At 40.5% G+C, this 14910-nt stretch overlaps 1 protein-coding gene across 1 annotated transcript in view; it reads right to left on the bottom strand.

The window, feature by feature from the left end:
• The window catches only part of LOC309551113 (putative cation-transporting ATPase 13A5), a 128147-nt gene extending 117657 nt beyond the window's left edge, over positions 1-10490 (bottom strand). Inside the window, exons 1-3 of the mRNA XM_082251559.1 lie at positions 10328-10490; positions 7284-7457; positions 2764-2907 (exon numbers count right to left, since the gene is read on the bottom strand). Of these exons, the coding sequence (XP_082107685.1) occupies positions 2764-2907; positions 7284-7457; positions 10328-10390 (381 nt within the window). The 5' untranslated portion in view covers positions 10391-10490. The remainder of the gene's footprint in view (positions 1-2763; positions 2908-7283; positions 7458-10327) is intronic.
• Between the last annotated feature and the right edge of the window lie 4420 nt (positions 10491-14910).

Genomic DNA, 14910 nt, shown 5'->3' with positions numbered 1-14910 from the left:
TTACAGGCATTCTAGCATTCGTTTTTACTAAAATAGCACTAAAAGAGCAGTGTGATTCCTCATTTCAAATACCAATTACATGTTATTAGAGGCTGTTTTGGAAAGATATAAGAAAAATAAATGAGAGTTTTCTTTTTTTAAATATTTTTTAGTCTATAAAATAGCTACAGGGGAGTACACATGTCATTGACAGTACACAAAAAAACAGCCCAAAACTGTACATACTGTATATAGTAATAAAATCAACATACAAATAACTGTATGAACTGTATTAAAAATAACTCTCCCAGAGACTCTTTTTTTTTTAGTAACAATTTTCCAAAGGGAACTTTTAAACAAAGGTAAAGATTTAAGATAAAGGAGCTTGGAAACAAAGAACAAGTGTGACCTGGGCCAGGAGCCCTATGGTTTCTCTCTTATATTTGAGGAGCTCAACAGTGCATAATAAATTAGGAAGTAGGGAAAGATAAACAGGGTATATAGGCAGAGGAATCTGGAGGTATTAGGTATATAGAGGTATGTAGACAGGAATGGAGGTGTGGAAGTATGAGTATGAGTTTCCAATTTTTAAACATGGTAAATAACATATTAGATTGTTTCAAAAGCATCAGTTTCAATGCAATTCCACTGTGCCTAGAGATTAGATTGAATTAGACTCTAGGAATATTGTTGTTAAAAATAGCACCATAATCCATAGGGGTAACTAGAATCTTCAGGGCCCTGGTGAAAGAAACCTTGAAAGGCACCTCTGACTGTTGGTCTGGAGTTGAGTTCCATAGACTGCATTGTTAAATCACAAAAGCTGCAAGCAAGATCGTGAGGAAGTTGCAAGACTTTGGGGTCACAGCAGTCTGAACCAAGCCTTACAGTCCATCAGCTGTCTTGGGGTCCCCCCATGGTGGCAAAACGCCAGGGCACAGGTGCGACTTTTGCAACCCTGGTAGTTACACCACTGGCATAACCTAAGGTGCAAGTCAGTTTTAGTTGGTTGTTAACTCAAAGAGACCACCAGATCACTTTTTAAATTAATTTATTAACAACAGTTTAGGTTTTTTGCTCTTTATTTATTTTTTTTCTCTTCATGATTTTTTTATGAATCAAAGTTTCAGAGGAATAAGACTTAGGCCCCTTTCACACATACGGTCTGATCAGATCCGCCTGTCAGTTTTTCAGGCGGGGATCAGCGGATTGATCCCCCGCTGAGCAGAACGGAGTCCGTCGGCGGAATGGACAGGTGTGAAAGGACCCTTATGCAGCTACTCTTTCCATATCCTGTTTCACATGTCACTACATTTTATGCGCAGGCTCCCATTGAGGCACAGTTCATGCATAGGAGACCAGCAAGAAGAAGTAGCTGCTATTTCTACACTGCCACTTGCAGCTCCTCTCTGAGTGTTCCTCAGTAAGGGCTGTCAGTGTTGGATTATAAGAAAAGGCCACTGCAAGCTGTAAGTGTAAAGTAGAAATAGCAGTAGCTGGTTGCTGTGTAGGGTTGACACTTTTTCTTCAAGCCAAACCCCAACACAGTCATTTTTTTCTTTTTTAGTATACACTCTAGGATTGTAACAGCCCTCAGGCACCTTTGGGCACTCCAAAGAGAATAGTAATGTGGCGCACATAGTGCTCCCTCACCCTCCTGTCAGGCCCTGTTCAGAGCCACGTTCCTGTCTGAATAATAACAGCTCAGACAGTATTACCAGCCCAGCCAGTAACAGTAGCTGCTACTTGTAAACCAACACTGACAGCTCCTTCATTACTGAGGAATACACTGAAAGAAACTGTCATCACCATCGTAGAAATGCCAGCTGCTAAATGCTACATGGTCTGGATGCACTCTATGGCAATCTGAATCAGCAGGAGGCTGTGCTTGGAACCTAGTGACATACCGACAAAGATTTGGGTAAGAACAGCGGCAGGGAGAAGGGTAGCACATATAGGGAATTGACACTTCTGCAAGTGTCAAATACCTGTAAATCTTTGATTCATGAAATCTTTGTGACAAAGAAAAAAAATTGAAGAATAATAAATGAAGGCCAGACTGTTGCTACTAAACTTGCTCTACTGCTACGGGATTTTAATTTAAAAAAAAAAAAAAAAGGTCAGGTAACAGGTTCTTTATAAATCAAAACTTAAAGCTAAAGAAAACTTTTAGAAAGTAGAGCTTTTTGGCAAAATATCCTTCTGCAAAAAAAAAAAAAAAATCTTCATTCTCTTTCCCCATTCCCTGTGCAATACGGTGTACACTCTTGGCTCACTCTGTAACGCATAATAAAATGGAGCGCTATGCACATGGGCAGGAGTTACATCATTAGCGGCCATTCAATAACTGACAAAAGATGTCCAATGATATAGAAGCAGCAGGGAAGCTGGTAGTAGCCCAATAGCAACAACCCGAGATGTCAGTATCCCCACAGGTGCTCCAGCTGTCAAGGGTTTCAAAATTCACACTTTTCTCCCTCTTCTCTGTTAGCATTTCAGGATGGACCAGGTGAATTCTGATTACTCAGTGCCCTCACATTGCACTGCATGGGTGCTGATATCTCCGGAACCCCAGAGATAAGTACAGCAGGGACCAGGGGTGGACATGGCGTATGGTGTTAGTTAGCCTTTTCATTTTTTCTGTAACATTGAACTATCCCTTTAAACATCTAACAGTATAAACACGTTCAACCAGAAGAATTTATTCGCATTTCTGTGCTAATTTAATATGAATTGCACTTAAAATGAATAAAAATAAATAAATAAATGTGCAACGTTACTTACTTTAAGATCCGGCCTTCTTATAGCTTTATTTAAAATAGAATTCTCATCAGAGATGACAGAACAATTTGAATTCCTTAATGTTTCTTTAAATTCATCAAGGGTAATCCAGCGCACCTTTTTTCTGGTATATTTCTTTCTTTCATCCTAGCCAAAATGAAAGGCATTTACAAGGACTGCAATATTATCACTATCTTCTGTTTATTGACTATAATACATTTTCCTAATGTGCTCAGTGTGCAGCAGTTTTCACTTTATTTCAGTAATGTTATGCAGCAGTTTGTGCCTGATGTAAGTATTGGTGTGCAGCAGTAGACACAGAGGTTGATTTGCTAAAACTGGCGAGTGCAAAATCTGGTGCAGCTCTGCACAGTAGCCATTCAGCTTCTAACTTCAGCTTGTTCAAACAGTTGTCAGTTTTTAGTTCAGAAAAAACTGTGGGGTTGATTTACTAAAACCGGAGGGTGCAAAATCTGGGGCAGATGTGCATGTTAACCAATCAGCTTCTAACTTCAGCTTTGACAATAAAACCTGGAAGCTCATTGGTTTCTCTGCAGAGCTACACCAGATATTGCGCTCTCCAGTTTTAGTAAATCAACTCCACCGTGTCCTCATAAATAAACAGACAGCAGTACACACAGACTGAAAGTTCTGATTTTCAGTTCTTTTGTATCCTACTTAACAGAGCCCAGGATATGAATAAAAAAAAAAAAAAAACTTACAAGCGCTCTAATGCTTCCCCATTATATCCAAAACTAAGAAAAAAGTTTTAGTGGTACAAACAGTTTAACCGCTTTAGCACAGTACTATAGCTAAAAGACAGCTTCAGCATGGTGCACAAGTTCTGGGAGGGCGTCCATAGGCATCCTCAAAGAACTACATCCCCTGTGCATCCCCTGGGCGGTGCATCGGGTGCACTCTGTGATCGCTGTATCTTTCGGACACAGATGATCACAGATCGGGCTAAAGGGCTTATCACAGTGCTTTCCTTACGTTCTGTGTGTGTGTGTGAGGAAAGTAGTGCTGATAACTAGCATGGCTGCCAGCACACTGTTTACACTGATAATCAGTGCCCTGATTATGCCCTGATTATCAGAGCAGGACCATCAGTGCCTATCAATGCCGCCCTATCAATGCCACCTATCGATGTGCATCAGTGCTGTCTATCAGTGCCTATCAGTGCAGCTCATCAGTGCCTATCAAGACAACCTCATCAGGGCAGCCTCATCAGTGTACACCAGTGTAGCCTCATCAGTGCCCCTTAGTGCAGCCTCATGAATGCCCATCAGTACGGGCCTCATCAGTGCAGCCTATTAGTGCCCATCAGTGCAGCCTATCAATGCCCATCAGTGAAGCCTATCAGTGCCCATCAGTGAAGCCTCATCAGCATACATAATAAATGCCCAGGGAACAAGAAATTAGCTATTGCATTGCCCAACATAGGTTAAGGATGAATCAAGCTGTATTAATTACTGTACAGGTATAACAGTGTGTGAAATATGCCCACCACAAGAAACTTTTTAAGGATCATTTACATCCCACAAGCAGAAAACAGGCTGTTTGCAAGTAATGTTTAGGCACCCTATTGTAGAACACTGCCATAGACAGAAACTTTGGATTTAAATATACTGACCATCTCGTGCTTACAGATAACATTATGTTCAATTGTACTACTCCTATGGGGTAAGGGTTTAATTTATTACATAAAAAAGGGAAGTTGTAATTTGCAAGGGAATTTTCGCCAGAGCTTAGTGTATGTGGTGAAATTTCACTTTGCAAACAATAATCAATCACATACAATAAAAATGAACAAAGAACATCTGCATTTTTGCTTGCACATGATTTGATAATGTAAGTCAACAGTGCTATTCTCTAAGTTCTGGGGAAAATTCCCTTGCAAAGTGCAATTTTGCCCTGTAAAGGTCTATTTGCCTTTAGTAAATCAACCCCTAAGAGTACTACTTATCTCAGCTGATTAGGAAATGGTGTTTTTTTGGGGGGGCTTTTGGTATAACATGATATAATTGTACCCATTGACTCTAGTTGTGTTTTTTTCAATATTGTGCCCCTTATAGTTTTATTGGGTGGTTTTATCAACTACCTAATGAGTCACAGAGCTGAAACAAGCATGTGCATATACACAACTGAAACACAATTTTTGTTACACATCAAGTAGAGAAGAATAAAGTTAGCTAAATTCTAGTGCAATTTTTTCCAACTTGTTTAAGAACATTAATTTCATTTTCTAATCATTAATGGGGTCAAAAATACCATACATTCTTTTCAAACTATAGTGACAAGAAAATTTGAAAGAGCAGAATTTCCTTCCTCACGCCGGCTCCATGGCTCCTTCCCACACACGCTGCATACATCGGTGCTGGTTACAGGGACCATTATATGTGAGTTGTAAAAAAGGGTTTGAACACCTTTGGTCAGTGTACATTCAGTGCCGGTTCACACTTGTGCAATGCAGGAACGCTGCGAATATGCAGCGTGTTCCCGCATCGCATCCGCACATCTGGCAGTTCACACTGCCATATGCGATACACAGGGGGTGTCAATTAAAAGTTAACGACACCCCCAGTTGCGATCGCATATCGCAGTGCGATCTGCAAGTACGCACAGAATCCGATCGTAACAAGTGTGAACCACTGTGCGATCCGATTCTACTGCGGCTCAAAAAAAGCCTCATGTGTGTGTTTGGTGCAGATACAGTGCGAATTCAGCCATACAAAGTGTATGGCTGAACTCGCATCCGCACATCAGATCGCATGTAATTAGGAGCAGTGCGCTCCGAATTACATGCGATCTCCGCAAACGCGGAAGTGTGAACCGGCACTCATACTTTGAGCACAATCGGTGAAGATTTGAGTTGAAAAAATGTTTTGCGTGTTGGGAATATGTCACACTGGACTAACTGATTTATTTACTTGATTTATTCACTGTATTACTTAATACTGATATGTTATCAAATTTTTAAAAGCAAGCCACACACTTTTTAGTATTTTTTTATTCTTATCAGAAGTGGATCCTTTCCAATTAGATCCTGTTCACATAGGGGTGACGCTACTTGCCGGGGTGACCTGCACTTCATATCATTGAAGTCAATGCAGGTCGCTCCAGGTCGCCCCAAAGAAGCTCAGGACCCTTTTTCTAAGTCGGAGCGACTTGTGTCGCTCCTATTAGAACAGGTCCTGTGCTAATCTATGGGCAGGCGACCTGTCAGGCGACCAGGTCGCCTGACAGGTCGCCCCAGTGTGAGGCACAGCTACTTTTTTTTGTTTGTTTGTTTATTTGGTTTATGTGTAACACTAAGCTGCATTTTTTAACCTCCCTAAGCTGCAAAGGCAGCCATATGTGGGTATACACATGCCACAGATGTGATGTTGTGCAGTGACCCCCTGTAAAAAGGGCTGTGTTGCAACTGTTTTGCATACACATGCAATGCAGACAGCTGCAGCACAATGTCGTGGGTTTTCAGGGATTAGAATAGGTGGTAAGGAGGCACCTCCGCCTGTCATTCATCCTCTGAAACACAATCGACCATGGATTGCTCTTCAGAAGGGCTAACACTACTGTTAACAAACCCCTAAAGAGGACAATGTCAGGAGGCATGGGTGATGACCACACCTCCTGGCACAGCTGGAAGCTACAAATCCCACAAGAAAACACATCAGTAGAATGCAAACAAGCTCACTGGAAGAGTTCATTAAGATCTGTGTTTAAAGTGGAAATAAAATTACATTTTTTTTTAACCGCAGACATGTGGGGTTTTCATGACAAAGGAGACCCAAGTAGTCTCTTCTGTCATAAATGCTTCTCCCAGCCTATCAACAGTAATGTACATTTAGAGTGAATTTATGACACCAATCTGCGCCATGATGAAGTGACTCCTGTCCCCTTTCATGGGAGTGATGTCATTGCGGCTCCGCCATTCAAATGGATGAACAGAGGAAGCCTGGAAGGCAGAACAGGAGAAGATCTGAGTACCTGGGACTATCTGGAGTGCTGACAGCTGGATGGCTTCATTTGACAGGTAGGTCCAACATAATATGCTAATATGTGGTACATACACATTATGGCATTAATCTCCTGGGGGCCATTAGAAAAACATGTGGTTGAGTTTAATTCTGCTTTAACATTCCCAAAATGAAGCTGGTCGGTACCATAAAGGCTTCACCAAAGCAGATTGAAAATAAATATAAACATACACCACATCAAGACTAGCATGGTGCCCTAATTTGTTGAGTGTTAAATAAAATTATTTTGTTGAGAAAATAAATATAAACATTCACCACATCAAGAATAGCCTGGTGCCCTAATTCGTTAAGAGTTATGCATCTAAAAAACTATATTTGATAACAGCAATTGTTTAAAACACAATTGTTTGCCATTATCCAGTAAATGCTAGATCAAAAAATACTCATTGTTGCCTATAATTCATAAATAGCATTAATTTATAAAATGCTATTAATGTCAAATTACAGAATGTTATACTGTTATTTAATTACTTGATTACTTACAGTTGTTCTAAGTAAAACCACATTGGCTTTCTCCAAAGAGGATTGGACACAGTTTGCCCATATGCTCCACTCTGGCTTCCAATAAAAGAACAGCAAAAGAATTCCACCTGATAAACAATAGCCAATCACACAGAGGACAATCCAAGGAATGCTCAACCTGTAGCCAAAGATTTCCTATCGAGAAAGTAAAAAAAAACATGATTTTTGTCAGCATTTGTTTAAATTGACCATGAGGTCATCTTGTTTATTCAGTTAAAATTCCTGTCTCCTTTCCTCTAGTAAACCAACCATTTTTACACACATTTTTATTTTTTGGCCACCTGTAAATTTACATTCATGTATTAAATCTAAGTTGGTTATTAAAACAGAATGTTAGGTTGTATTAAGAAAGCAGTTAAAGTGATGGTAAATCCAAAACTTTTTTAAAGTCTTGGCTAGAATGTGAAGACGTTAGAGAACCTCTGTAAGTTTTTTCTGCTGTCAGTGTTTGTGCAGGGAAAATTAGCCCTTACTATTGTCCTGGCTTTCCACTCTTTCCTGTACAAAAAGTCATGGGAAATAGGATACAAAGGTTTTTCTGCACATGATCAGTATGCCTGGGTATGTGCGTATTATTTAGTAATTAAGGCACCAGTGAGTGGTGCTGTCTGCAATTGAATGCATTCTGGTAACTGTACGTTGCTAACACTAATAATCATAGCATTCCATTTATGACTTCCTTTTTTATTCTAAATATAGTTACTTTCTAAATATTTTTTATTCTCCCATTACACTCAGGCCAAGTTTTCCAACAAAAGTGACAGTTAGAGCAGCTGGGACAAACTATAATGCTGACAGGGGTGCTTACAACAGTCAACTTTTATTCATATGGTTTAAACCTTTCTTTTTTTTTGTAATAAAAAAATACTGCTGTAAACTGTAAGTGTGTTAGCTTGAGATGAGCTTTAACTTGTTTGAATCTAATAGACCCCTAATTTTTCATTAAAGACAACTTGTCGCTATAAGTGTTCTATCGCATAGGGGCCTTTGCCCCTATGTGACAGCAAATATTTTAAGTGAAAAATCTATTAAAGGTACACCTAACTACCTAAAATGCACCCCCCACCCAAAAAAATCGGAGCACCCCCACATACACATTATTCACATTCATTTCTAAACTGCATGACCTGTTAGTGCTTTTAATCCCCCTCAGCTCCGGAAGGGTTTACCCCCTTCATCACCAGTCTATTTTTCGCTTTTCAGCACTGCAGTATTTGAAACTATCAATGCTCCCTGCTGATACCACTGCTTGTGGAAGAGAATTCCACATCCTTACTGCTCTTACAGTGAAGAACCCCCTGCGTATTTTAAGGTTAAACCGCCTTTCCTCTAGTTTTAGTGAGTGGCCACATGTCTTATTGTATCTCCTTTCTCTGAATAGTTTGTTTCTTATGCTAGGGTCGCCAGTACAGTATTTGTACATTGATATCATATCCCCTCTCAAGCGTCTCTTCTCCAGAGAGAATAAGTTCAGTGCTTGTAGTCTTTCCTCATAGCTGATGTCCTCCATTCCCCTAATTATTTTTGTTGCCCTTCTCTGGACTCTTTCCAGTTCCAGCATATCCTTCCTGAGGACCGGTGCCCAGAACTGGACAGCATACTCTAGATGTGGCCGGACCAGAGTCTTGTAGAGCGGGAGAATAATCTCTTTATTTCTAGAGTGAATCCCCTTTTTTATACATCCCAGTATTCTGTTGGCTTTGCTTGCAGTGGCTTGGCATTGCATGCCGCTGCCAAGCCTGTTGTCTACCAGTACCGCCAAGTCCTTTTCCATCCTAGACTCACCCAGAGGTTCCCCCCCTAGTGAGTAGCTTGCTTTCTGGTTTCTGGCCCCCAAGTGCATTACTTTACATTTTTCAACATTAAACCTCATCTGCCATGTAGTTGCCCACCCCGTTATTTTGTTCAGGTCCGCTTGTAAGGTTTCCACATCCTGCATAGAAGATATTGGCATGCTTAGTTTAGTATCATCCGCAAATACTGAGATTGTACTAGATATCCCCTCCTCTAGATCATTTATGAATAAATTAAACATTTATGCAAAAATTATATACCATTTAGATGTTTTAACTAACCTTCAGGCCTTAAATTTTTATTTTTTAACATGTGTGCAAAATAAAAAAAATAAAAAACAGGCAGTGAAAGAAATAAATCCACCTAAACTATAGGATTTACTTAAAAAAAAAACAAAACAAAAAAAACATAGGGTTCACAGCAGGTTTTCTAACTGTCTGACTGAGCAGTCAGCCGTCAGTCGATCAGGAAAAAAGTAGCCTGGTTCCCAATCACATTAACAATATAAAAAAAAAAAAAAAACAGTCAACGTGATCATGTGGCTCAGCTTTCAGGGTGCTTTGCTCAAAGAGAAGCACTTTGACAGCATCAGCCAACAGGTCCCAGCTGTTAGGCTGGCATGTCATTTGTAAAAAGAAAAAATAAGAAAATTTCACTGTTTGGGAGCAGGCCATTTAATAAAACATTTTAACAAAAATCAGCAATATATATACTCTAAAAACATCAGAAAAATATTTAAAGATAAGGTCATATTTATAAAGCAGTGTGACATTCACCAAGCATTCAATGTAGGGAAACCTTCCTGATGCATTTTAAATCACAGGCAATGATTAGCCACATGTGCATGTTTGGTAAATGTCACATTCACTGCTTTAAACATATTCCCTATAGAAACATAGTTAACAAGTGTAGACATTTTAAACACACACTGTACCTGCAGGTCATTTTGGGGATTTTACAATTACTTATATTTATGATCATGTTTATAAAGCAGTGAATGTGACATTCATAAAATAGTTACGACATTTGAAACTTCCTTGGCACATGTGTTTTAAATTAGAGAGAATGGGAAACAACCTGTAATCGTTTGATGAATGTCACACTCACTGCTTTATCAATGTGGCCCATTGTTTTCTATGAACAGCATGAGAATGTCTACGTATAGTATATTACAGGATTTACACAGTACCTAAAAAGCAAGAAATATTCACCATCTCATTGTCCTCCCCTTCATTGATTATTGCACAGTGGTCATTCCTTTCTTTGGTCTTCATGTTTCAAGGAATCTTCTGTGAGTGTTGTAAGCTTGTTCTTAGACTGATGATATAGAAATAGTTCAGTGCAGCATTTTGAAATTGTTCCAGTTCTGAGAAATAAGCTGTTCTGCTCCCTGCAGAGTGCACACACCTCTTTAATAGATACTAAACTAGCATCTAGTTTCTAATTGTTAACGTCACTATACTTTAGATGTCTACTCTGATTAAAACTCCCTGCTTCGTTAAAGCACATATTTGGATCTTTAGGTCCATTTTCTTTTTTTACCTCATTTCAATCAAATAAATAACTGCAGATATCACACAGTTGTAGCTTAAAAAAATTGACCTTGCCAGGGACCCTGATCTTCAATCCTGTACCTGCCTCTACAAAATTCATATCTCCCCCAGTAGCTAACATGTCCACCTGCATCCAAACCTCATAAACTCCCCTATGCACCTACCCACTCCATATTGTACAGTAGGTCCCTTCTCTATGAACTGATTAAGCTGGATACTTGTTTAAAATGAAGGTGATGGAAAGGGCATTTTTATATTGCTAGGCAGGTGTGAAAGCCCCAGGTCCACTGGCCATTACTAGGTCAAATGGCAGCATCATGCTCTCTAATGGATTCTTCTTAATGTAGACTAATGTACATCACAGGAAAGTCCAGATGCAAGAGACCACTGTGGGCCCAATGACTTTCTTTGCATCCCAGGGGAAGACACCCTGTAAGGAAAGCAATAGTGTAAGCTGCCTGAGACAATGGTAATGCTATATAAACAGTAGTTGTGTCATATGAAGAGGAGCAGGAGAGGTAACATTAAGACTACTACTGTGCTGGTTTTAGAGAATCAAACAATTAGACAAGGTTTTCCAATATATCTTTCTGCCCTAAAACGCCTAAGCTGGTGATGTCTCTGCTGGCACCCTTGGAACCATTTACCAATTTGGATCATCCAAATACCATCTAGTATCTGTAGGCACCGTGTTGCCTGCCATAAAAAAGGGATGTTTTATTTTTTATAGGCTTCATTAATTTGCACTTTAAAGCCAGTTGCAATTATAGAAAATAAATTATAGTTAACGTAATGGTTATGAGTAATCAGAATAACACTGTTGCAAATATAATAAACAACCTTAGTCTACTTTGAGTGTCCATAAATAGTTCCACATTTTCAAGGGACAAATTCAGGTATTGCTTGAAGTAATTAGGCTGTGTAGGGCTTACTCCTGGAGGTTCTTCCTATTGTAATAGGATGAGTAACTGACTCCAGCCAGACAAGTAGGTTTTAGGACCAAACAACTCTTGATAGATGCAAGCGCACAGACAGAATTGCCCCTGTCCTTGCACTGCTAATGCCTCCTTGACTTACTATTGTATCTTCTATTTCATAGTGACAAAGGTCCCTCTGTGCTTTTTGCTTTCAAAACTAGTGGATCAACCTATCAACTGTTATCCCAACACCAAGATACTCCAACATATTGGAAAACCTTATGAAAATGTAACCGTTGGCAGTAAAGCGGTGAGAACAAAGATAGGTAGATCTATCATAAGTGTATATCGTCCTCTGTAAAAAAAAAAAAAAAACTGTTTAGGTATTGCCACCTTTATATAGTAATTTTATAGGAAACTTTCTACTGTGATATTCAGGATTATACATGCCATGTAAATATGTCTTTCTACCACTGTCACTGATGTGTAACAGTATTATCAAGGCTGAAACGTTGTTACTTGTTCAATTGACATTAAAAAAAGGCTTCATGCTCCTCAGTAGCCTCCATTCACACTGCATTCACGTATTAAGCACCAATCCAATACCACTGGCAAAAAAGCCTAGTATACACGATGAGAAAATCGGATGAAAAATACAGCTTTACGTTTGATAATCTGATTGTTAGTACACAGCTTTTAACCTCCCTGGCGGTATGATTATGTCAGGAATTATGTACCAAAAACGGTACAATTTTTTGCATGGAAATTTGGCGTTATGTATTGTAGGCCTACAATTCTTAGTAACTACTTCCTTAAACCTGACCAAAACAAGACTCTAGCAGATGTGATAAATTTGAAACACAAACACATGAATTATAATCTAATCAATAATATAATTTTTTTCAATAATGCAATGAAAAATAATGAAATTTATCAAACAAAGAAATTCCATACACATCCTGAGTGTGAAACAGTTTGAAGCATGGAACTAGACAAAGTCCGACGTTGCAATCAGGACAATAGTACTTTGTTTCTTTTCTGACTTTTTTTCCATTGCCATCTCTCTTGGAACAGCAAACGACATCCTGGTAGGCGCTAACTTTCTTGCGGTTGGCGGTATGAAGTCTACAAAATGACGGCCTGTCAGGCGTTCTGGATTGCCAACACCAACAGCGCGTCGTCCGGGTCTGTTAGTAGATACTGATGGCGTCGGGTGGTTGACAAAAATCTGCTCAGCCACCTTCCAGATAAAGTCAGAGGAACAAGAGGTATGTTAGTGTTTTCTTTATAAAGGAAATAGGCGTTCCAAAGGCATTGTTCAAGGAGATGCCTGAAAATCTTTTTGTAATATTTCTTCTGTTGTTTCCGCATCGCCGGGTAAAATGTCATTGCCTGATCGGCTCGGTCGACACCTCCCATTGTGTGATTATAGTCGATCACGACTTGCGGCTTCAGCACATCTGTTCCGTGTTTTGTGCGGACCATGGCAGTGGAGGTGCTGTGCACGGTGCTCATGAGACACACATCCTTTTTGTCTCACCATCGCATTGCCATCATTTTACCCTTTTGAAAGGCAACCATCTCTCCTTTTTTTAGTTTTTTCCTGCCAAACATTGATGGCATGTCACGCCGGTTTGGCCTAACGGTACCATACCCATCAGTTTTGTTTAGGAGCAAAACCTCATAAAGTTCCGGAGATGTGTAAAAATTGTCCGTTGTCACGCAATATCCCTGATTCAGCAATGGGTCCAGCAGTGAAAGGACAGATGATGTGGCCATCCCATAGCCGTTGTACCTGGGATTGAACATGGTACCTTTCCCGGTGTAAATGATAGCATTCCAGATATATCCGGTGGATGACTCACAAAGCATATACAATTTGATGCCAAACCGTGCTCTTTTGGATGCAATAAACTGTATCCAGCTCAGGCGTCCCTTGTAGGCCATCAGACTTTCGTCCACACTGACATCCCTTTCTGGCACGTAGGTCCGCTGGAAGTTGGTGACAATCATTTGGCACACCTCCTAGATTTTTTTGAGTTTGGGCGCAGGATGCATGGCCTCATCAAACTCTTCGTTGTTGGCGAAGTGTAAATTCTTCATGATGAGTGAAAAACGGTATTCGGACATCACAGTGCCAAAAAATGGAGTGGCCAGTATCTTATTGGTGGTCCAATACCATTTCTGGAGCGGTTTCCCCACCACCCCCTGAAGGATGATGTGTCCCAGAAACTGCCAGACGTCCTCTTTAGTGACCGGTTCCCATTTTCTTGATCTGAAAAATCTGGCACACAGCGGTTGGTTTCTGTGACGATTTTTAAAATTACCTCCTCAGTAAGAAATAATTTCAGGTACGCCAGAGAGTTGTCACTCTCCACATCAACCTTCATCCCAGGAGATCCAGTGAATCGGAATCTCAGGGGCGCTGCCTGGTCCGCATCGCTGTTTAGAGGGCACCAAGTGTGCACATCGCTTAGGTCAGGTGCGGGATCATCAGCGTTGTCACTTTCTGGATCAGTGTCGGTGTCAGAGTCAGATGACAAATCTCCCCAGGACTCACTGTCGCTCTGTTCTGCGAGCACCTCCGTGTCACTGCCACTTTTGCAGTCGCTCAGCTGATCCAAAAGCGCATTTGTAGGACAGCGCTTTTTTGATGCAATTTTCAAAGGGTTTTATTTGTCACAAATGACAATGGCAAGGGGCACTGAAAGGGCACTGTGTCTGATACTAAGGTGATACAGTGTAATCCTCTCAGATTACACTGTATCACCTCCTTTTTATGTGTTTGTGTTTTGTACAACATTTGAACTTCCCTCCCAGTTCCGCTCCCATGCACCATTGCCGCTGCAGGGAACGGAACCAGGAAGTCATCAGAGCGACGGACGGCGTGGCGGGGATCTTGGCGGCGATCACAGCAATGGGAGATCATCGCTGGATCGCCAGGAGAAGGTAAGGAACCCCGCTGCAGGCTCTGCATATCTACCCCGAGCGTGACTCAGGGATGCCGATCCTTGCATGAAAAAAACACCCCGAGTCATGCTCGGGGTTACCGCTAAGGGGGTTAAGAGCCAATTAGGACAGGTTGTGCAAAATTATCTGATGGGATGACCACAAAAAATGTTTCTTGTACAATAACAGAATAAATGTTTTTTGTTTGCCCACAACAACTCCGGAAGGTTTACCCCCCTTCATGACCAGGCCGTTTTTTGCAATACGGCACAGCGTTACTTTAACTGACAATTGCGCGGCCGTGCAACACTGTACACAAATAAAATTGATGTCCCTTTTTTCCCACAAATAGAGCTCTCTTTTGGTGGTATTTGT

Source organism: Pelophylax lessonae (genome assembly GCF_965119305.1).
Source record: "Pelophylax lessonae genome assembly, chromosome: 3".
Classification (NCBI taxonomy): domain Eukaryota; kingdom Metazoa; phylum Chordata; class Amphibia; order Anura; family Ranidae; genus Pelophylax; species Pelophylax lessonae.
Note: the sequence above shows the minus strand (reverse complement) of the source record. Positions and strands in the feature narration are given on the sequence as shown.